The 23,467-nt window shown below is 40.3% G+C and overlaps 2 protein-coding genes across 6 annotated transcripts in view; one reads left to right on the top strand and one right to left on the bottom strand.

Annotated features, from left to right (window-relative positions):
• LOC130273108 (uncharacterized) overlaps nucleotides 1-5,402 on the bottom strand; it is a 47,267-nt gene extending 41,865 nt beyond the window's left edge. The window contains exons 1-2 of one of the 2 annotated variants that reach the window (XM_056519377.1): nucleotides 5,279-5,402; nucleotides 4,986-5,064 (exon numbers count right to left, since the gene is read on the bottom strand). In XM_056519377.1, the coding sequence (XP_056375352.1) occupies nucleotides 4,986-5,043 (58 nt within the window). In that variant the 5' untranslated portion in view covers nucleotides 5,044-5,064; nucleotides 5,279-5,402. Of the gene's footprint in view, nucleotides 1-4,985; nucleotides 5,065-5,240 lie in introns of both variants that reach the window. The other variant, XM_056519376.1, reaches the window with a different exon arrangement.
• LOC130273109 (patched domain-containing protein 3) overlaps nucleotides 1-23,467 on the top strand; it is a 40,551-nt gene that overhangs the window by 1,012 nt on the left and 16,072 nt on the right. For 2 of the 4 annotated variants that reach the window (XM_056519381.1, XM_056519379.1), the window contains exons 2-3: nucleotides 12,014-12,185; nucleotides 23,369-23,467. The exon at nucleotides 23,369-23,467 is cut by the window's right edge and continues 733 nt beyond it. In XM_056519381.1, the coding sequence (XP_056375356.1) occupies nucleotides 23,454-23,467 (14 nt within the window). In that variant the 5' untranslated portion in view covers nucleotides 12,014-12,185; nucleotides 23,369-23,453. Of the gene's footprint in view, nucleotides 1-12,013; nucleotides 12,186-22,773 lie in introns of those variants that run through there. The other 2 variants (XM_056519383.1, XM_056519380.1) reach the window with 2 other exon arrangements.

Below are 23,467 nucleotides of genomic sequence, written 5' to 3'. Positions count from 1 at the left end.
AGCCTGCCAAGATTTTTTTGCAGAAATTGTGTTGCAAATTTTGCTGTGGAAACACTGAAGATCCACTGTGAAAGGTACCAATACTGATATTTAACCACTTAAGGATGCAGGGTGTACCTGTACGCCCTGCACCCGGTCCCGGTATTTAAAACGGGGTCAACTGTGACCCCGCGTCATACCGGGTCGGTCCCAGCGGCTTATAATAGCCGGGACCCTGGGCTAATAGCGTGCGGCACAGATCGTTGTGCCGCACGCTATTAACCCTTCAGACGCGGCGATCAAAGTTGTCTAAAATGAAAGTAAAAGCTTCCCGGCAGCTCAGTCGGGCTGATCGAGACTATCGCGATAAAATGTCCCAATAAAAGATGTCCTGATCAGCTAAGACACGAGCGGAGGTCCCCTTACCTTGCTCCATCGCATCTGATCGGCCTTTGATTGCTCCAAGCCTGAGCTACAGGCTTGAGCAATCAACCCCCTATTACGCTGATCCATGCAAAGCTATGGCTTTGCAGGGATCAGGTTAAAAGATCAGTGTGTGCAGTGTTATAGCCCCCTATGGGAGCTATAGCACTGCAAAAAAAAAGTTAAAAAAAGAAAGGTTATTTAACCCCTTCATTAATAAAAGTTTGAATCACCCCCCTTTTCCCATAAAAAAAAAACAGTGTAAATAAAAATAAACATGTGGTATTGCTGCATGTGGAAATGTCCGAACTGTAAAAATATATCATTAATTAAACCGCACGGTCAATGGCGTACGTAAAAAAAAAATTCCAAATTCCAAAATAGCGTATTTTTGGTCACTTTTTATATCATGAAAAAATTGAATAAAAAGCGATCAAAAAGTCTAATCAATACAAAAATGGTACCAATAAAAGCTTCAGAACACAGCGCAAAAAATGAGCCCTCATACCGGCCCATACGCGAAAAAAATAAAAAAGTTATAGGGGTCAGACATCATAGCGTCTACCTGCACCATTTCATTTACAGTTCAGCTCCATATGCCTCAGAGGCCTGAACTGTGTATACCAGTGGTCTTCAACCTGCGGACCTCCCGATGTTGCAAAACTACAACTCCCAGCATGCCCGGACAGCCATCGGCTGTCCGGGCATGCTGGGAGTTGTAGTTTTTCAACATCTGGAGGTCCGCAGGTTGAAGATCACAGGTGTATACATTTATTTAGCATGCTGTCCTGTTACATATGTGTCCTGCAAAACAGGTGGAAATGGTCCCAACATTTTCCCTAGTTGAGAACATGTTGTTAAATGAACGGGTGTGCTTACATTACGCTATGGTATACATCAGCTTCCCTCATTTATCCCACAATCTTATACGAAGATTCTCCTTGTTAAGGCTGCATTCACATCTCGTTTTTACATTACGGTTGCCGGATTCGGCTGGGGGAGGGGCAAACCGGGCTCTCCGGTACCCCAGCCAGACCAGCGCTGAACTCCATTTACTTTAATGAGCCAACCGGAGTCAAACGGTGACTCAGGTCGGCTCATTTTTGGCCGGTATGCGGTCAACCATATACTACGGTTTTAGGTCGGGTCACAAAACCGGATACGGGTCAAAAATGAGCCGACCAGAGTCACCGTTTGACTCCGGTCGGCTCATTAAAGTAAATGGAGTTCAACGCTGGTCAGGCTGGGGTGCGGAAGAGCCCGGTTTGCCCCACCCCCAGCCGGATCCGGCATCCGTACTGTGAAAACGAGATGTGAATGCAGCCTGAGCAATTTGAGACACGAAAGCTGAGTTGTGATTGGTTACTATGGAAGAGAATCTTCCTATAAGTTACACATCAGAGAACTCACACAGGAAAGAATCCTTTTGCATTTCAGATCTTGCTACACATAGGAAACAACACTAACTGTAGCAATGTTAACCAATTAATGGCCCATCATTTTTTCATTTTTGTGTTTTCTTTTCCTATAAGTCCCCCAACCATGAAAAATAGGAATTTTCTGTTTATTTTCTGCTTTGAATTGACTTTCATAGTATTCTTCACATGGGTATTGCTATGGTTCTAAAACATCCGGGTCACAGGCCCTCTGTGTTAGATTTTGTCATCAAACCCGCGGTCGGGCCAGTCCTTTTGCTGTAATACGGACACTAAAACAATGGGGGAGATTTATCAAAACCAATCCAAAGGAAAAGTTGCTGAGTTGCCCATAGCAACCAATCAGATCGCTTCTTTAATTTTTGAAAAGGCCTGTGAAAAAGCAATCTTATTGGTTGCTATGGGCAACTCAGCAACTTTTGCTGATGCAAATTTTTTAAGCCAATGGGTAGTAAAATACAAAGCTGATCTATCTACTTATTGGCCCTCATTTACTAAAGTCCAACCGACTCTTTTTCTCGGTTATTGCGCCTAAATTTTAGTTGCAACGTCTGTGCGATTTTGGTCGCACAACTGACACTTTAGAAAACACTCGGGGGAGATTCATCAAAACCAGTGTAGAGGAAGAGTGGTGCAGTTGCCCATAGCAACCAATCAGATTGCTTCTTTCATTTCTAACAAGGCCTTTGAAAAATGAAAGAAGGGATCTGATTGGTTGCTATGGGCAACTGCACAGGTATTGATAAAAATCCCATTCGGAGTGTTTTTTTTTCCACTCTGAAATGGGTGTGTTTTCTGCAAAAATGAGTGTTTTACCGACAAAAACTAAAAGATATTCGGAGTACTTCCAAAATCACTCAAGAAAAAGTGTGTTTGCCTCACACAATAACCAACAGCCAAGAGGCCGAGTGAAATTCCAAAAATGGAGGGATTTCTTACAAGGGACTGTTTGCCATTGTGTTTTTTGTGAAAGTAACTTTGTTTTATAACCTGAAAACATTTTGTTCAGTTCAACACTTTTATGAATAAAATATTGAATGTTTTTGTGATAGTTAATGTTTAGATATTTTTTTTCTTTTTAACACTTTTGCAATATTAGGTCTAATCAATTTAACACCCAAGCTGATAAACAAGGAGAATTGTTGTAATGTTTGAAAAATTATAACACATGAATACTTTTGATTCATAGAAACATTTTTAACCCCTTAAGGACCCCTTTTCCTCCTTACGTTTTAAAAATCATAACCCTTTCAATTTTCCACCTAAAATCCATATTATGGCTTATTTTTTGCGACACCAATTCTACTTTGCAGTGACATTAGTAATTTTACCCAAAAATCCACGACGAAATGGGAAAAAAAATAATTGTGCAACAAAATCGAAGAAAAAACGCCATTTTGTAACTTTTGGGGGCTTCCGTTTCTACGCAGTGCATATTTCTGTAAAAAATGACACCTTATCATTTTTCTGTAGGTCCATACGGTTAAAATGATTTCCTACTTATATAGGTTTCATTTTGTTGTACTTCTTGAAAAATCATAACTACATGCAGAAAAATTTATACGTTTAAAAATGTAATCTTCTGAGCCCTATAACTTTTTTATTTTTCCACGTACAGGGCGGTATGGGGCTCATTTTTTGCGCAGTGATCTGAAGTTTTTATTGGTACCATTTGTTCTGATCTGACTTTTTGATCACTTTTTTGTTCATTTTTTAATGGTATAAAAAGTGACCAAAATACACTTTTTTGGACTTTGGAATTTTTTTTTTTTGCCATTGACCGTGTGGTTTAATTAACAATATATTTTTATAGTTCGGACATTTACGCACGCGGCGATACCACATATGTTTATTTTTATTTACACTGTTTTATTTTTTAATGGGAAAAGGGGGGTAATTCAAACTTTTATTAGGGAAGGGGTTAAATGATCTTTATTAACACTTTTTTTTTAACTTTTTTTTTGCAGTGTTATAGGTCCCATAGGGACCTATAACACTGCACACACTGATCTTTTACACAGATCACTGGCATGTATTAACACGCCTGTGATCAGTGTTATCGGCGCTTGACTGCTCCTGCCTGGATCTCAGGCATGGAGCAGTCATTCGTCGATCGGACACCGAGGAGGCAGGTAAGGGCCCTCCCGGTGTCCTGTAAGCTGTTCGGGACGCTGCAATATCACTGCGGCAGTCCCGAACACCCCGACTGAGCAGCCGGGATACTTTCCTTTTCGCTTCAGACGCGGTGGTCAGCTTTGATCGTCGCCTCTAAAGGGTTAATACAGGTTATCACCGCGATCAGTGATGTCCTGTATTAGCCGCGGGTCCCGACGTGTCATATCGCTTGAGCCGGCGGAGGACGTAAATATACGTCCTTCGTCATTAAGGAGTTAAACAAGTCTAAACCATTTTGACTCACACAACTAATTTCTTTAGTTCGGAGTTTGTGCGATACAATTGACTAGTGCGACAGAGAAATAACCGACATGCGCGACAGAATAGTAAATAAGCCTGAAAAAAAAGACGAGTGATATCGAAATCACTCCAGAATAAACACTCCATTCTTCAGGGCCATTGACTGCATCGGGTAGGAAAATATGCAGCAGCAAATACGCAGCAAAATACAACACATGTGACCCTACCAATACTGTGATTTTATGCCACAAACAATTCCACCACAAAGTCTGCAGGTCATACATGCAGAATTGGATGAATATTTGCTGTAAATTTGATGTACATGTCACCTTTTGCAATGTTCAAGGTGAAACCTGTAGAGAGTCCGCAGCAGATATGCATCCAGACCTGTAGACTTTGGGGTGGATTTGTCTGTGATGAAGAGCTGCATTTACTCTAGCATAATAGACCGTAGATCCGATGAGCAAAATCTAACACAGAGGGTCCGCGCCTCGGATGCTTTAGGACCCTGGCAACGCCTCAGTGGAGAGTACTACAAAAGTCAATCCAAAACAGAAAATTCTTATTTTTCATGGTTTTGTTAAATCAAGAAAATGCAGCCAATTTTGGTAAAACAAGGGAAGTGATCATATACAAATAAAAAAATAAAAAATTGACATATAACACATACACACTGTATATAGTGAAAGCCATTGCATTATAGATTAATTAACTATGCATCGAAATACTTACCCCCTGGGAAATGGCATCCTATTCCAACTATTGCTATCGGATCTTTTGGTTCATCCATACTACAGAGTTTTCTCTAGACCTGGAAGACAAATTGCAAATAAGTCTTCATAAATGTAATATTAATGGAGTTGAACTGTTTTTCCACAAAATTTTTTATTTTGTGGTGATGTTTTAACTTTTTTTTACTTCCCCTAGGGGACTTGTATGACCAATCATTTGATTGCTCATAAAAATCAATGCAATGCATATGTAGACCATTTTAGTGGTAGATCGGTGATGGTATCCACAGAGACCTAGTAAAGGCCTCGGGCTGCCATGACATAAGATCAGCTCCCCGTGACCATAGCAGGCGTTTGGCTGATCCTAGCTGTGAACCATCAATGACGCCCATGATAGCAGCATAAATGCCACTGTCAGCATTGACAGTTGCAATTAAACGGTTAAACAACCAGCATTGGAGATCACTCTTGCCAACAGCTGGCAGGTATGAAGTGGGCTCGGCTCCATACATCCTTCATGCTGCCAGGACATACATGTACATCCTAGCATGTGAAGGGGTTAAGAGAAATCTGACAAAGATAACAAAGAAAACAATCAAAAAAATTTACATCTGGCAAAAAAGTTTCTAAAATTAAATAAAAGCACCCCCCCCCCCCCCCCAATAAAAAATAATAAACTCACCCTTCCTTTTCATTTTATAACAAATAAAAGTAATAAAAATATATATTTTTTAAATATATATATATATATATATATATATATATAAAAATACTGTCTGAACTATTAAGATACAATTTTTATGATGCCGCATGGTAAATGGCGTAAATGTAAAAAAGTTTTTTTTTGTCTCATCATATATCATAAAACAAAAATGAATAAGGAGTGATTCAAAAGTCTCATCAAAACACAAATGGTACAGATAAAAACTACAGATTACGGCACAAAAAAATTAGCCCTGTATACTGAAAAGTAAAAAGCCTGGACAGGCAAAGACTGGGAGTTGTTTGCAAGAGCTGGAGGCACCCTGGTTGGGAAACACTGCAGTAGAGTCATGATGCCTTCAGTGCATAGTTCTAAACATTGTGCTGGATATTTCCGTCCCTTTTGCAGCTTCGAGTTAGAAATAAACTGTAGAGTTCAGTTAGAGTTCAGAGCTGAGGCGGGGTGCGGACTCAGCCAATCACAGCCCATCTCACACTGAACTGCTCTAGGATGTATATATAGAGTAAGGGAGGAAGTTCTCCTCTGCAGGGCTTCAGATCATGTGACGCCTGCTGGGTAACGCCCCTTCCCAGTGTGTGGAGCTGATTGAGACTGAGAAGGATATACAGCACAATATGAAGGTAGAAAACTAAAAAATAATAAAAATAAAGGCAGGTAGTGGTTTATCATGATTGAGGAGTGAACTGAGAGGATTTAAAAATGTATCAACATGACAGGTTCTCTTTAATTTCCAACAACATTTATTAGAAACATTTTTATCTTCATCACACCTACCATAAAAGGTAAATTTCAAATGAACTGGTAACAGAAAGTTAAACAGATTTGTAAATTACTTCTATTTAAAAATTGTACGCCTTCTAGTACTTACCAGCTGATGTATTCTCTAAAGGAAGTTGTGTAGTTCTTTCCAGTCTGACCACAGTGCTCTCTGTTGCCACCTCTGTCTGTGTCAGGAACTGTCCAGGTTTGCTATGGGAATTTGCTCCTGCTCTGGACAGTTCCTGACACGGAAAAGGTGTCAGCAGAGAGCACTGTGGTCAGACTGGAAAGAACTACACAACTTCCTCTGGAGAATACAGCAGCTGTGTTGGAAAGATTAAGATTTTTATATAAAAATAATTTACAAATCTGTATAACTTTCCATTTGGCTCCAGTTGGTTTGAAAACATTTGTTTTCCACCAGAGTACTCCTTCAAATAAAAAGAAATTCAAATATTTTTAGAAAATTAAAATGACTTCTATTGGTACAACCTGTTTTCTACCTGTATAATCATTATAATATTTATTAAGCAAAGTTAAATGAGCAATGAAATATATTCACATGAAATAATTTGATTATTTTAAAATATTTACCTTTTGTTGGACTTCTTGAAAGCAGAAAAAAGTGAATGTAATAGGTTTAAAGCTCAAGAATTATTCTTTTTATATTCTATCCTTTGAGTCATCTCAGAATAATGTAAACCAATCAGCTTTTTACTCATCATCTTAGACAATAATTCCATAAAGAATACTTTTTTATCAGCTGAGACAATCTTTATAACACAGATTTATGGTGAATAATGTTCCTTGAATTACTCTGTCTCTGTATCTTAATAATACTATGATTCACTGCATAGATTTACTTACTGTACGTTTATTTTCACAGTTCCACTATTAATTTTGTTAGTAGTTAGGTGGGTCAAATACTTGACCCTTTAACCACTTAAGGACAAAGCCCATTTTCACCTTAAAGGGGTACTCCGGCCCTAATACATCTTATCTCCTATCCAAAGGATAGGGGATAAGATGTATGATCGCGGAGGTCCCGCCGCTGGGGACCCCCCGCAATCTATCATTCCGCACCCACCTTTGTGAGCTCTCCGCAGCGCTGGAGGCTCCGAGTGTGAAGCGTGACGACCATTTTTTATTTTCACGTACCACTGTTTCAAAAATCTGTCAGACTGTGTAAAAGCTCACTATACCCCTTATTACATTACGTGAGGGGTGCAGTTTCCAAAATGGGGTCACATGTGGGGGGGGTCCACTGTTCTAGCACCATGGGGGCTTTGTAAACACACGTGGCCTTCAATTCTGGACACATTCTCTCTCTAAAATGGCGCTCCTTCTCTTCTGAGTATCGCAGCGCACTTTACTTCCAAATATGGGGGATTTCCATACTCGGAAAAAATAAAGGTTACTAATTTTTTTAATTTTCACATCCAACTTTAACGGAAATTTGTCAAACACCTGTGGGGTTTTAAGGCTCACTATACCCCTTGTTACGTTCCGTGAGGTGTGTAGTTTCCAAAATTTGTAACGCAATTTCTCCCAAGTACGAAAATATCCCATATGTGGCACTAAACTGTTGCCTTGAAATACGACAGGGCTCCGGGGTGCTATGCACATTTGAGGCCTAAATTAGGGATTTGCATAGGGACGGACCAGGATGCCAGCATTACACTTGCCTCTGGTACACAAAAAAAGGTGCTTCCAGCTGTTGCAAAACTCCCAGCATGCCTGGACAGTCAATGGCTGTCCGGCAATACTGGAAGTTATTGTTTTGCAACAAATGGAGGCTCCATTTTGGAAGCAGTGCCGTTTGAGACGTTTTTCATTGCTATTGGGGGGGGGGGTGTAACTGTGTAGGGAGTGTGTATATGTAGTGTTTTACTTTTTATTTTATTTTGTGTTAGTGTAGTGTAGTGTTTTTGGGGTACATTCACATTGTCGGGGGTTCAGAGCAAGTTTCCTGCTGGGAGTTTGAGCTGTGGCAGGAAATTTGCCGCATCTCAAACTTGCAGAACTTGTAAAACCCCGCCCGTGTGAATGTACCCTCCAAACCTCCAGCTGTTGCAAAACTACAACTCTCAGCATGCCCTTTGGCTGTCTGTGCATACTGGGAGTTGTAGCTCTGCAACAGCTGGATGCACACTGGTTGCAAAACACTGAGTTTGTTACTTAGTGTGCCTCCAGCTGTTGTAAGACTAAAACTCCCAGCATACACGGTCTTTCAGTGCATGCTGGGAGTTGTATTTTGCAGCAGCTGGAGGCACACTGGTTTCAAAACACTGAGTTAAGTAACAAACTCTGTGTTTCGCAACCAGTGTGCCCTCAGCTGTTGCAAAACTACAACTCTCAGCATGCACTGACAGACAAAGGGCATGCTGGCAGTTGTAGCTATGCAACAGCTGGGGGCACACTACTACAACTCCCAGCATGCCCTTTGACTGTCCCTGCATGCTTAGAGTTGCAGTTATGCAACAGCTGGAGGCACACTTTTTAATAGAAAAAAAAGTTCCTCCAGCTGTTGCATAACTATAACTCCCAGCATGCACAGACAGCCGAAAGGCATCCTGGGAGTTGTAGCTGTGCCTCCAGCTGTTGCAAAACTACAACTCCCAACATGTCCTTTGGCTTTGCATGCTGGTAGTTGTTGCTTAGCAACAGCAGGAGGCAAACAGGCCTCACCTCCTGCTGTATCCTGCCACTTTCGCCGCCGCTGCTCCTGCCACTGCCGTCCTGATCCTGCCGCTGCATGAAGAGACCCCCGCTGTAAGGCCCAGATCACTGCCCCGATCACTGGTGATCACCGATCACGTGATCATGAGGTGGCACCCATGCCACCTCACTCCTGCTGGTAAAGGGTGATAGTTGCCATCTCAGACGTCACCTATCACCCTTTCTTTTCCGGGTCAGGCTTTACCAATGGAGTTCACAGTACATATATCAATGTGGTTCTATGGAACTCCATTGATCTGTAAGAGGAATCTAATGATTCCTCCAAAAAGTTCCTTAAGAGGACTAATAAATTGTAAAAAAAAAAAAAAGTTTAATTAAAGGGGTACTCCGGCTCTAATACCTCTTATCCCCTATCCAAAGGATAGGGGATAAGATGCCTGATTGCGGGGGTGCTGCTGCTGGGGACCTCTGTGATCTTTCATGCAGCACCCCGTTACCATCAGCCCCCAGAGCATGTTTGCTCCGGGTCTGATGACTGGCGATCACGGGGCCGGAGTATTGTGATGTCACGGCTCTGCCGCCGTGTGACATCACGCTCCGCCCCCTCAATGCAAGCCTATTCGAGGGGGTGTGACAGATGGTACGGATAAAAATTCAGATCATGGCGCAAAAAATGAGCCCTCACACATCCCCTTACATGGAAAAATAAAATAGTTACAGGGGTCAGAAGAGGAAATTTTTAACCTACTAATTTTTGTGCATAAAGTTATAATGGTTTAACAGAAGTAAAGCAAAATCAAACCTATATAAGTTGGGATCATTTTATTCATATGGACCTACTTAATTAGGATAAGGTGTAATTAAAAAAAAAAAAGTGCTCTGCGTAGAATCGGAAGCCCCAAAAGTTACAAAAGTTTTTTTTTTCAATTTAGCCCCACAAATATTTTTTTCTGGTTTCACCATAGATTTTGTGATGAAATGATTGATGTCATTACAAAGTAAAATTGGTGGTGCAAAAATCAAGCCCTTGTATGGGTCTGTAGGTGGAAAATTGAAAGTGTTATGATTTTTTGAAGGGGAGGAGGAAAAAAACAAAAGTGCAAAAATGAAAAAAACCTGAGGTCCTTAAAGGAAAACTTTCATATGTTTTGTCCCGCACTATCCACGGGTACCTGTGGATAGTGCGGGAGACGCTGAACATTTCAATAGCTGGTTTTCGGTATATTCAAATTAGCTGCTAACTGGCACAGGCGGGGTTACTGCCTTCGACTGGCACTGTGACATAACCGCGCCCGGCTGATGAATATTCATATGTTGTCTTACACTCTCTGTCTCATCTCGGCCGAGTCCTGGACGATACTGTGCATGCGCAGGATTTCCTACTATACCCGGAAGCTGTAATCAGCGTTGCTTCAAATGCTGAAGACAGCTTCCGGGTATAGTAGGAAATCCTGCGCATGCGCAGTATCATCCAGGACTCGGCCGAGATGAGACGGAGTGTGTAAGACAACGGATTAATATTCATTAGCCGGGGGGTGCTGCGGGCCGGGCGGCGGTTACGTCACAGTGCCAGTTGAAGGCAGTAACTCCGCCCATGCCAGTTAGCAGCTAATTTGAATATACAGAAAACCAGCTATAACGGGCGAACGGCGCAGCGGATGCGGGCAAGGTAGGACTCAAAATGTTCAGTGTCTCCCGCACTATCCACAGGTACCCGTGGATAGTGCGGGACAAAACATATGACAGTTTTCCTTTAAGAGGTTAAATACATTTTATTGTTATTATTATCTTGCACATTGGATATCAGAAAGGGGTTAAAAAAAGAAACCAAAAACCCTTCAATAAAATTTTTTTATTATGTAATAAAAATAATTTGCTACCTTTGCATTTGTAACAACATATAGATTTAAGTTAAATAATTATACCGCAGGGCAAGTCCTCATAAAGCTTTTTTAACTGAAAAATGAAAACTTTATGACGTTTCTATTCTAGTTAAAATATTGAATCTGTTTTATTCTTTATATCTGTTTCCCTGTTTATGATGACAATAATATTTTCGTAACTAACAACCATAATAATTGGCTATTTAGTAGTACTTCCTGTGGTGCAGCACGTAAGAGAATACATTAATTCTGACCAAAGTAGTTTCGACTTATCAAAATACAGGAACTATGTCATCTTATTGGTATTCCTTGGAAAATACAGTAATGCAGTAAAAGCTTTGCCCGTAATGAAATAATACAGCTTAGACTTTATAGAAGCGTCGACTGTCACCAGATATCGCAGTTGGCTCGTTCCCTAGATAAATTACTTTGATAATCAGTCACCAACAATAATATATGAAATCAAGTGCAAACCTGAAAAGGTATCCGTGTAAGTGAACAATTGTTCTGATACAGGATTTTCTTGGGTAATCCCAGGACAGTGACATTTTAAAGTGAATCTTTCAGCTGTATTTCCTTTAAAAACTGTGGACACTATTAAACAGTTGTTACGGTATAACAGCAAACTGGACCAATAATTAACAATTATAAAATAAGTCTCCTCTCCACACGACTGCTGAACTGGGAATATCAAAGTGCTGACTGGGCCGCAGAAATGTTTAAAGGGAGTACATATAGAACATATAGCAAATACATATAGCAAATGTGCAACACATTTCCAGGTCGGCCTGATTGCTTCATCAGGCACTTACAAACAACAGCAAAGCTTTTATTTATAAAATCACAACCCCATCTCTACATTAAAATAACACCATCAGTAATGACATAGTGTTTCTGTAATGCCCCAATGGGTGTGGACCCGCTGTGCCACTTACTGGTTTGACTTAGGTAATCTAAGTGTTTTCACCCTTTATCCCACTTTAGGATGCAGAAGCTTGTTTTAGCTGCAGCAGAGACACCAGGTCGCAATCACAAGAGTGGTCCCGGTTAAGTTCCAGCTTACAAAGCAGGCCAGAATGCCATGGTGCAATACACCAGGGATACAGGCAGATGGATGAGCTGTCGCTTGATAGGATATGTACAGCAACAGAATCCGGTAAGGCAAGACTGACTTAGTGTTATAGCAGAGCTGGTGCTGTAATAACAGAAAAGCTGTATAGCACAGGTGCAGCTAGGTGTAATGAGCTTGCTAGAAGTGCAGTCGACAGTCACGTGGTTGAATCACTACACCATGGAGCACTTTCTGCTTATTGTTTTAATCTTATAAAAATGTATTTTTTACAAGGTGATGCCAAACTGCTCAAGTTACACGCCTCTTTCTCGCCCTCCTAGCCCAACAGCCACTAATGGGGCATCAATTATACCCTGAATATGAAAAAAATATATTCAGTCAAAATAGTTCCAAATAGTTATCTGGAAATCATAGCTAGTAGGTTGAATAAAGATATATGTCAATCAGGGGCAGATAGAAAAGGTGGATGAAGGGGAGGGGTATGGGCAACTCTGGAACTTTGTTTCTACTCATTTATGCAGAGTAAGGGAAGGAACCAATAAAGCATTAAACAATTTTAGAATTGTATATACACCTACAACACTACCCAACCCATAAATACGACGTCCATTTTAGGACATCGTCAGTCGTCAGCCGTAACTCAGTCCCGCGTCAGGCGAAACAGTGTCCCACCTCCTCCCTCATACCAATCGCCATCATCCATCAGCCACAACTTCCTCCTCCAAAACGCTGTCATCCCTCAGACGATTCTTCCTGCTGCATAGCGGAGCCGACACTGCACGGCATGTATAGCAGAGTCGAAACTGTGAAACTTGCACGTGTACTACTGACACTACATGTTCTCCAGAGTCTGTATAGCAGAGCCAACACTGAATAGCATGTACAGCAGAACCCGTAGAGCAGAGAGCCGACACTGATTCAGCTCTGCTACATGGCAGGAAGTTTTTCGTCTGAGGGATGACAGAGTTTTGGATGAGGGAGTTTCAGATGACGGAGGAGGGAGGAGGGAGTTGTGGCTGACGACTGACGGACATTGGTCTGAGGGAAGAGGCGGGACGCTGTATCGCCTGCTGCGGGACGGAGTTACGGCTGACGACAGATGATGTTCTAAAATGGACACCGTACATAAATAATTGAATAAATCGTAACGTTTGAAATTCAATACATTTTTATTATTACATATATTAAAAACAGCATATAACATGCACACAAAGACAGACAAAGTGGATGGTACTGGGGTGAGTGTGCAGTAAATATATAATGTGCTGTATGCCTCACCAACCTGCATTATATAAACGGCCAAATGTTGCATACAAAATAAAAAATTTGAAAAAAAAAGTGATACATGTGAGAGTCTAAATATACATATAAAGAGTGGAAACAACACTTCTTATGTGTAGTAATATGGCTCTCACATAATTTTTTTTTACCCTGTTAAGGATGCAGGGTGTATCTGTATGCCCCGGTCTTGTTACCGACATTTAAAACACACTCACGGGCTGAGCGTGCGTTAAACCCGGTGGATCCTAACTGTTATCAGCAGCCAGGACCCAGTGTTAATGCTGGGTATCATCGATCAGGCCGATGCCCGACATTAATCCTTTATACACCGCGATCAAAGTTGATCTCAGCGTCTAAATTGAAACCATCCCGGCAGCTCAGCGGAGCTGACCGTGACCTTCGCGATTAAATCGCGATGTCCCAATCAGCTGAGAGGACGGCGGGAGGGCCCTTACCTGCCTCCTTGCTGTCCAATCCATGCTCTGCTGATCCAGGAAGCTTCAGCAGGCTGGAGCAGCAGAGTGCAGATAACACTGATCAATGCTCTGCTATGGCATAGCATTGAACAGTATATGCAATTGAAAGATGGCATGGTATAGCCCCCTGTGGGGACAAAAAAAAAAGTAAAAAGTGTAAAAAATAAATTTAAAAAAGTTAATAAATGTGAATAACCCCCTTCTCTAATAAAAGGTTGAATCACCCCCCATTTTCTATTTTTTAAATAAAATAATGTAATAAAAATAAACATAATCACATGTGGTACCGCCGTGTAATTTAGCATTTTTTGTCACTTCAAATAACATAACAAGTGATAAAAAAAAAAGGCCAATCAAAACAAAATAGGTACCGATAAAAACTAAAGACCATGACACAGACACAGAAAAATAAAAAAATTATAGGGGTCAGAAGATGACAATTTTAAACATTCTAATTTTGATGCATGTAGTTATAATTTTTAAAGTAGTAAAATAAAATAAAACCTATATAAATTGGGTATTTTTGTAACCATATGGACCTACAGAATAAAGATAAGGTGTCATTTTTACCAAAAAAAGTGCACTGCGTAGAAACGGAAGTCTAAAATGTTACAAAATGGTGTTTTTCTTTTTTTTTTTTTTCACCCCACAAAGTTTTTCTTTTGTTTTGCTGCAGATTATGTTATAAAATAAGTAATGTCATTACAAAGTACAATTGCTGAATAAGTAAACATTGACCACTATAAGCAAACAATGGCCATAAAATAACAGTGCCTGCAAAAGATACATATAGGTCCATACAGTGCCTACCACGACGCACTCCAATACCCCACCAATCCTCCAACGCATTTCACCGGGAAAGCTTTATCAACAGTGACCACAGTGCTCTCAGCTGATATCTCTGTCCATGTCAGGAACTGTCCAGAGCAGGATAGGTTTGCTATGGGGATTTGCTCCTGCTTTGGACAGTTTCTGACATGAACAGAAGTGTCAGCAGAGAGCACTGTGGTCAGACAGAAAAGAAATTCAGAAAGAAAAGAACTTACTATGTAGTATACAGCAGCTGATAAGTACTGGAAGGATTAAGATTTTTTAATAGAAGTAATTTACAAATCTGGCACCAGTTGATTTCAAAAAAATTTTTTCCTCGGGAGTCCCCCTTTTTAAGGACATCAGGCACACAGGTATGCCATTGATGTCTGGTACTTAACGCACCAGGGCGTACATATTTGCCCTGAAGCATTTAGTAACTTTGAAGTGAGCGCAAGAGCTGCGCTCGCTTCATAGCAGTGAGTGTCGCCTACTATTAGTATCCAAACACTCTCCGCTAATCACAGCCAGTGACAATGCCAATCACGGTATCTAAAGTGCTAAGTTAAATATGTAGGCTAGCTCAGGGTGCTCATCAGATCATCGCGGGGGTCCGAGGAGTTAAAATGGCAGTGGAGGGCCACCTTACCTGCCTCCAATCGCCCAGTCACTGATGGATCACCGATCACGCTGTTTAATTCTATGCTATAGGCATAGCATTATAAAGTAAATTCAAATCAAATTGCAATCAAATAGTTGCATAAAAAGTCCCCTATGGAGATTTAAAAAGTGTAAAATAAAATAAAAATTTTTAAAAAATTTATAAAATCACCTTTCTTTCATTATTTTACCCCTACCCCCCAAAAATCTTAAAAATAATAAATATACTTGGTATCACTGAGTGCGTAATTGTTCAAACTATTACATTATAATGTTTATGATCCTGCAAGTAAACAGTGAAAGTAAAAAAAAAAAATACCCAATGCTAAAAATGATGATTTTTGGTCACATCATATCTAAAAATGCCTAAAAAGCAATTAAATAGTTCCATAAAAACTACAGATCATAGCACAAAAAATTGGCTCTCATACATATGGAAAAATTTAAAAAGTTATAGGGGTCAGGAAGGGATCAGACAATTTAAGGCATACTGAATTTGTAAAAAAATAAAAAAAATAAAGTTTTTAGCGTATTGAGTTGACCCACGGAATAAAGAGTTTTACTTTGAGGTGCACTGTGTAAAAAAATTTGCATAAATCATTTTTTTTGTTTTGTTATACATTTTATGGTAAAATGAAAGGTGTCATTACAAAGAACAATTATTCGCACAAAAAAAAAGTCCTCATATGGGCCTGTAGTTATAAAAATATAAGAGTTATGACTCTTAAAAAACAAGGAGGAAAAAAACTAAACTGCCAAAATAAAAATTGGCTGTATCCTGAAGGCCAAATTGGGAGTCCTTAAGAGGCTAATCTAATAAGAAATGAAGTGCCACCTTATTAACATTAAAACACACAAATCAGCCGGTCTAGATGGCATCCATCCCAGGGTTTTGCAGGAATTAAGTACCGTGCTAGAGGGACCCTAATTTCTTATATTTAAAGATTTTATAATGATGGGGATTGTTCCACAGAACTGGCAAATGTGGTAACAATATTCAAAAAGGGGTCAAAAGGGATCCTGGGAACTACAGGCCTGTAAGTATTACATCTGTTGTGGGTAAGATTTTTGAGGGGTTTCTGAGAGATGCTATTCTGGAAAAAATATATATAATATTACCAGTTATGGATACTGGATTTATGTGAATAGAACATTGATCTAGGGACATTTTTCCTCATGTTTTTTTTTTTGTCTTTCTCTGGATCAATACAATAGGGTTGTAGATTGAATTTGATTAAGATTATCTGAACCAGACTTGACTTATAACAGGTGTCTTTGGGGGGTACAAATAATGGCTTTACTTGCTGAGACCTTGAAGGGGCCCTAGTCAGGAAGAGGCAGAAGAGTCATTAAGCATGTGTGGTGTCCCAGTACAGGACCTTGTCCATTCCCTGTCTAAAGTCCCCTCAGCTAGAGTTCCTCCATTCCACGGGGCTCTCCTACAGGGCTTGCCCCTTGGTCACCACATATAAATGTCTTTCTGTATAGTGTACAAATGTATAGGACCTACCTAAGTCACGTGATATATTATAATGGTTGTACAGATATATTATAATGGTTGTACAGGGTCATGTGATGATGTCATGTGATGTACCCAGAGTTCTCTGGGTTCAGGACCTACAGGCTTTGAAGCCAATGGGATTAGTCCAGCCCCCCTGTTTATAAGGGGCTGTAGTCACTAAATTCTCTTTCTTCCTGCTGGACACTAAAGCAAGCACAATCAGCATATCTCAATTCATCTCAACTAGGCCAAAGCCTAAAGAACCAGCAGCCACTAAAACCGTGAGTTATACAGCTCTGTTTTCTAAATCCTTGTGACTACTATTCAACTCAACTCATACAATTAGTAGCACAGTGGCCTGCTTAAAGCTAAAGACTATTAGTCCCAGCAAAGCCTGTGAGGAACCTGCATCCCGGTTACCTCAAGAGAAACTGTACAATTGTAAAGACTGTTGCATAAAAGTTCAAGTAAAAGTTTCCAGTTATCTCATAAAATCTGCTGTGGACATTCCGTTTATTATCCCTGCCGTTTGTGGGCCGGTTGGCGGCAGCACCATCAATACTAAGCAAACCACACCCTGGTGTCACGACTAGTAATGGTTAAGGCCACCAGACCCTGTAATATCATTGCAACACCCCAGACACCACACATGGCACAGTCAGCAATCTAAATGATTCTCTGAACAGTAGCAAGAAAGGCCTGGAGAGTGGACATTATAGGATCTCCATATTCCATACGTTGTTGCCTAACCCAAGGCTTTACTAGAGAGCCTTGACTCTTGTCCTTGAAAAATTGCACTGTCCTTGGAAAATTGCAAAGAGAGGACCACAAAATGGATTGTGCACTGGTGTATGAAACCCTGTCAAGTCTTTGGGTCTCCTCTGTATCAGGGAACATAGGCAGATAAAGATATGGCCCTCCTATAGCACCCAGAGCAAGAGTCGTGGAAGAAAGCAAAAGACAAGCTCAAAGGTTCTGCATTATATGTAGTAGCTGGTATTTTCAGGGCCCCTGATAATCTAGCTCAGCAGCATGTTCTTAGGCTGCTTTCACACTATAGAATTATCCGTTTTAAAGATCCGTTATAATGATCCGTTAACAAAACCATTAAAACCGATGTTAAACGGCCATTACAAAATCCCATTATAGTCTATAGGATTTTTAGATTACTCGTTTTAACCCGTCATAGCCCGTTATTAATAACGAACATTATTTTGTGACGGGAGACGGTAACGTTTTTAATGGTCTTGTTAACGGATCATTATAACGGATCTTTAAAATGGATAATTCTATAGTGTGAAAGGAGACATAGATGTCAGACAGAGGCAAGGCAGTGGGATCTATGGCCTGAGAAAACTGTATCGGACCTGCTTGTTCTTGCTCAGGATCCTCTGTGCTGCTGTTGTGTAGGATGGAACCACTCCAAGGAGCTGAGTCTAAGAAGCCCCTGGTTCTCCACCCGTAACTACCATGAGGGGGCTTAGACTTCTGCAGAAGGAGACTCTCGGGTTGCTAGTCTTACATTTCGTTAATGTTCCTCAGTTTTAGGTACTAATATAATATTTTTTTATGTTAGCACAATTTTAAACCGTTAGGCACGTGCAAAAGCAAACAGGGGGAGATTTATCAAAACCTGTCCAGAGAAAAGGAAGCTGAGTTGCCCATAGCAACCAATCAGATCGCTTCTTTTATTTTTCAGATGCCTTTCTTTTGTAAATTAAAGAAGCGATCTGATTGGTTGCTATGGGCAACTCAACAACTTTTCCTCTGGACAGGTATGATTAATCTCCCCCACAGTGTCTATAATACATCATCATATCTATTAATACAATGAAGATTTCCTTTGAATGAGTTACACGTTCTGATGCAAAATATCTTATCATTTCTGATAACAATTCAGTTCAGTGGAAGAAACTTTTTGCTGGACACGCAGAGATAATTGACAGACAGTAATTAATTTTATGGCTACATTGATGGCTACACCCTATCATATCTTATCTCTTTCAACTATTTGAAAAGGAGAAATGAAACTACCTTGTATGACTCGAAAACTGCCATTCTTTATAGTTGCTTGAGTCAGGTTTATACATCTGACATACAAGGCCTGTTTAGAAATTTCCAGCCATGTATATAAAAAATAGAGACCTTTACTGAAGATGATACAAGGTGCAAAAAACAAAGACCCCTTCAGATTAGGTACCTTGAGACCTTACACAGTTCTCCCAGTTTCTCTACTACACTGATGAAGCTGCCAATCTCCAGTAACCCATAGCTTCGGTAATTTTTGCTGTATTGCATTTCTCAACTGATGAAGAACATTAAGGTAGTAACTCTATTAATTGTTTACCTTAGAGGAGCATACGTGTGATGGTCAACACAAAACTCATCAAAAAACACAGTTAACATGGTGTTGATTTTGCTGCCACTTTGCCATGCCTTCTTTGCGTGTAGAAACAGAATAGAAAAAAGGCATACTTACCTGTCCCTACTGTAATTTCCGTTTATCTGCATTTAGTATTTTTCTGCTTTGGGTCCTGTTCAGACATTATGTTTATGTCTGAACAGTTTTTGTGTTTATTCTTCCTTGTTTGGGAAGAGTTGCCCTTCCAGCCCTTCAGCACTAGGAGTGTATATAAGGCCTCTTTAGGTGCTGCTCTGGGCTGGTAACTAAACATGTTACTCAGACCAAGTTTTCATTATTTTGCTATGTCAGTGTGTGTGCACTAATGTCTTGAGTTAGCCATGGCTCCATGTCATAGTTATTTAAGATATATTTTAGTTTGCCTTGTTTTAGGACCTTTGCCGGGTTTTAGTATTCCGGTATTGTTCATTCTGCTTTGTGTTGCCAAAGTCCTTGTTCACACTGTGCGTTTGTCAGTCCTGTTTGATCCTGGATCTCCTAAGATAGAATCCTGTTCTGAGCCTTGTGCTAATTCGTCTATCTAGGAGTGAGTTAGTCTTGTGCCTGTATTTGTGTTTCTTGTATCTTGGATTTTTGTTGTTCACACTGGTGAGTGTGTCCACTAGCTAGGAGCCTATTTGGCTTCAGTATTATAGTCCCTCCATGATTGGAGTGGGGTGTCCAGTGTTTTCCTTGTTCTCAGTCCTGTGGGAACAGTTCTCTTGATTTCCTGACTCGTTTAGTGTTCTGACATTCAGTTAACCTGTTCATCCACGGCATCTCCTGTTTTTTCTGCAGTATACCTATCCTCATATCTAGTGGTGTTCATCTTATCTGCCGTTAATCTTGATCCTGGTTCTTGTTTTGTTTGTTAGTATGCTACATCCTGCCTTGTATATCTGTTTGTAGCTTTGTAGTATTCCTATTATGTTCCTGACTTATTTCCTGCCTCGTACAGTTTGGTTTGTTTTGTTTGACTTTTACGCCCATACACTTTAGCGCAGTATAGGGTCCATCCTCGTGGTTGTCGATCTTTCGTTTAAGGTGGATGGGCAATAGGAAGGGACAGCGCTTGTAGGGAAAATACTCCCTGCCCCCCTTTCATATCACGTTTATATCCCATTTGCCTGTGTCTGGTCCTTTGATCTTCTGTTATCTTCCTCCTTCCAAGATGAGCGCTTGGTGCAGGATCTTCCCAATTAACCCATCGCTGGGTGAGATGGGACACCGTTGTGTCCAGTTATTGACAGGTCCTGCTCAAGCATTTGAAAGAGAGAAGATTGGGGAGCCAATAGAGAATGGGGCTTACTATTAAAACCAACCACTCCTCCCCCAGCTATACCAAGCCACCACTCTCCACCCTTTAACAACATTTTTTTTTCATCCAACACTTGATAATCCATTTAACCCCTTCCTGCAAATGGACGTATATTTATGGTATGACGAGTGCTGAGCAGATGACCGTGCATTATACCCGGTGGGTCCCGGTTGCTATTAGCAACCAGGACCTGCAGCTAGTACCGGACCTCATCAATTGGGCTGATGTCCAGTATTAACCCTTTAGATGCCACAATCAAAGTCAATTGCGGCGTAAAAAATGGGAGATTGCCATTGCTGGATAGCTCAGTGCGCTGTTCTGGACCGCCACGGTGAAAAAGCTGTGTCCCGAACAGCTGAGAGGACAGCAGGGGGGGTACTTACCTTCCTTCCCATTGTCTGATTGTCGCTTGATTGCTCCAAGCCTGCGATCCAGCCTTGAGCAATCGAGCACAGATAACACTGATCAATGCTATGCTGTGGCATAGCATTGTTCAGTGTAACTAAGGAGACAAAAAAAGTGTAAAAATAAAGTGAAAAAAAGTTAATAAATGTGATTTAACCCCATTAATAAATGTGATGTAAAAAAAAAATAAACATTTGTGGTATCACCGCATGCGTAACTGTACAAACTATAAAAATATAATGTTAATTTAACCGCACGGTAAATGGTGTACACATAGAAAATTGCGTATTTTTCATCACTTTGTATACCCTAAACATTTTTATAAAAAGCGATCAGAAAAGTCTCATCAAAACAAAAATAATACTGATAAAAACATCAGATCATGGCGCACAAATGAGACCTCATCATCGGACAAATAAAAAAGTTATAGGGGTCAGAAGATGACAATATTACACATAATAATTTTGGTTCATGTAGTTATAATTTTTTTAAAGTAGTAAAAAAAAGAAAACCTATATAAATTAGGTATCTTTGTGACCGTATGTAACTACAGAATAAAAATAAGGTGTCATTTGTACTGAAAAGTGCACTGTGTAGAAATGGAAGCTCCCAAAATTTACAAAATGTTTTTGTTCTTTTTTGCCCCACAAATATTTTTTTTCTGGTTTCGCTGTAGATTTTGTGGTGAAATTATTAATAGTATTACAAAGAAAAATTGGTGGCGCAAAAAACAAGCCCTCATATGAGTCTGTAGATGGAAAATTTAAAGTGTTTTGATTTTTAGAAGGTGAGGAGGAAAAAACTAAAGCGCAAAAATGAAAATTGTCCCGAGAGGGAAGGGGTTAAAGGACAAGTATCTTGTAAAAAAAAAAAAAAACTTATATATCCTTAAAACTTAAAAAAAATTGATATCCTATACAACGGCACGTCACAACCCCCGCTATAGAGCTATATTGAGGGGGCGTGGTGGCCTCTGCTTTGGGCAGGGGTCGTGAAGCACCACTGTATAGGAGAGCCAGGGCACTAAACAGGAGATCGCAGGGGGCCCCAGCCCTTCGGATAGGGGATACGTTTTTTTACATGATACTTGTTCATTAAGGAAAGCATCCATGCCCCTCTTACATTTTTTAATGAACGAACCATCATAACACTGTGTGGCAGAGAGTTCCATAGTGTCACTGCTCTTATACACAGGTGCCCAAAATTGTACCTGTGGTCTGACTAGAGTTTTTTTTTTTTTTTCTTAAAGCCAAACAATGTTCTTGTTGTGTATCTACAGTAGACCTCTTTTCATGCATCCCATGACTTAATTTGCTGGCAACAAAGATACCATTACTGCGCAAATCCTTGGCTCTAGAGACACAGAGATGTTAAACAAGTAAGTAGTTGGCATTTTTTGAGGGTACACTCCAACTGCACAGCACAGTTGTGTAAAGGGAGCATGGCCTTGGTATTTTCTCCATTCCCAATACATTTATCATAGGTGTCCCTACAGATTCTGGAGCACAGAGTCACAGAGCCAAATACATTAAAGGGGTACTCCGCTCAGCGTTTAGAACAAACTGTTCCGACCGCTGGAGCCGACAACGGGAGCTTGTGACATCATCGCCCCGCCCCCTTATGGCCTCACGCCTTGCCCCCTAAATGCAAATCTATGGGAGGGGGCGTGACAGCCGTCACGCCCCCTCCCATAGACTTGCATTGAGGGGGCAGGGTGTGACATCATGAGGGGCAGGGCTATGATGTCACGAGCTCCCGGCGCTGCCTCCAGCGTTCGGAACAGTTTGTTCCAAACGCTGAGCAGCGGAGTACACCTTTAAATGGCCATGAGAAAGATTAGTTATTCTATCGGGATGAGAAACTAGAACCCTGAAGTGATGTGATTTTGAAAACTAAACAATCTTAGTAAATATGGGCCATAGTGTGGCTAAATAATTTAGCAATTATTGGTAGCTCAAGATTAAAGAAACACTTTTATCAAATGTTTTGCTGAATAAGACCAGACCAGTAGTTGCTGTTGCTACATTCATATAGTTTTTTGGGTATCCAAATTTCGGTTCATTGGCGACAGAACCTGTTAAAATTGGATCACCATCTTTTATTTTATGTTGGCCTTTTGAAACCTCATTTTCATTGACATCGATATACCAACTGTTATTTCATTTTAATGGGTGGGCTTGGTGCTGATGTATTAAATACACAATTAATTGTGCCATCATATTTTATGCTTTTAGTCTATGCTTTATATTATTGTTTTTTTATGCTGCATAGATCAGATATAACTGACCTTTAATCTGTCAGAAGCTATGATAGATACAATTGCGTATCAGTAGTTATCTCGTAACCAGGAAGTTAATGAACCTTCTTAATGCTGGGTGTTTGTATTGTTAGTCATACATTTTACTGCTTCCACAGACTACTTATCACTTTTATGCTTTGACTGTACAGTCCATTTACTTTCTCCTGAACTGTGCTGTTATTTTGCTGTACGTTATTAAGAATGCCACGATGTCA

Source organism: Hyla sarda, chromosome 5, assembly GCF_029499605.1.
Source record: "Hyla sarda isolate aHylSar1 chromosome 5, aHylSar1.hap1, whole genome shotgun sequence".
Classification (NCBI taxonomy): Eukaryota; Metazoa; Chordata; class Amphibia; order Anura; family Hylidae; genus Hyla; species Hyla sarda.
Note: the sequence above shows the minus strand (reverse complement) of the source record. Positions and strands in the feature narration are given on the sequence as shown.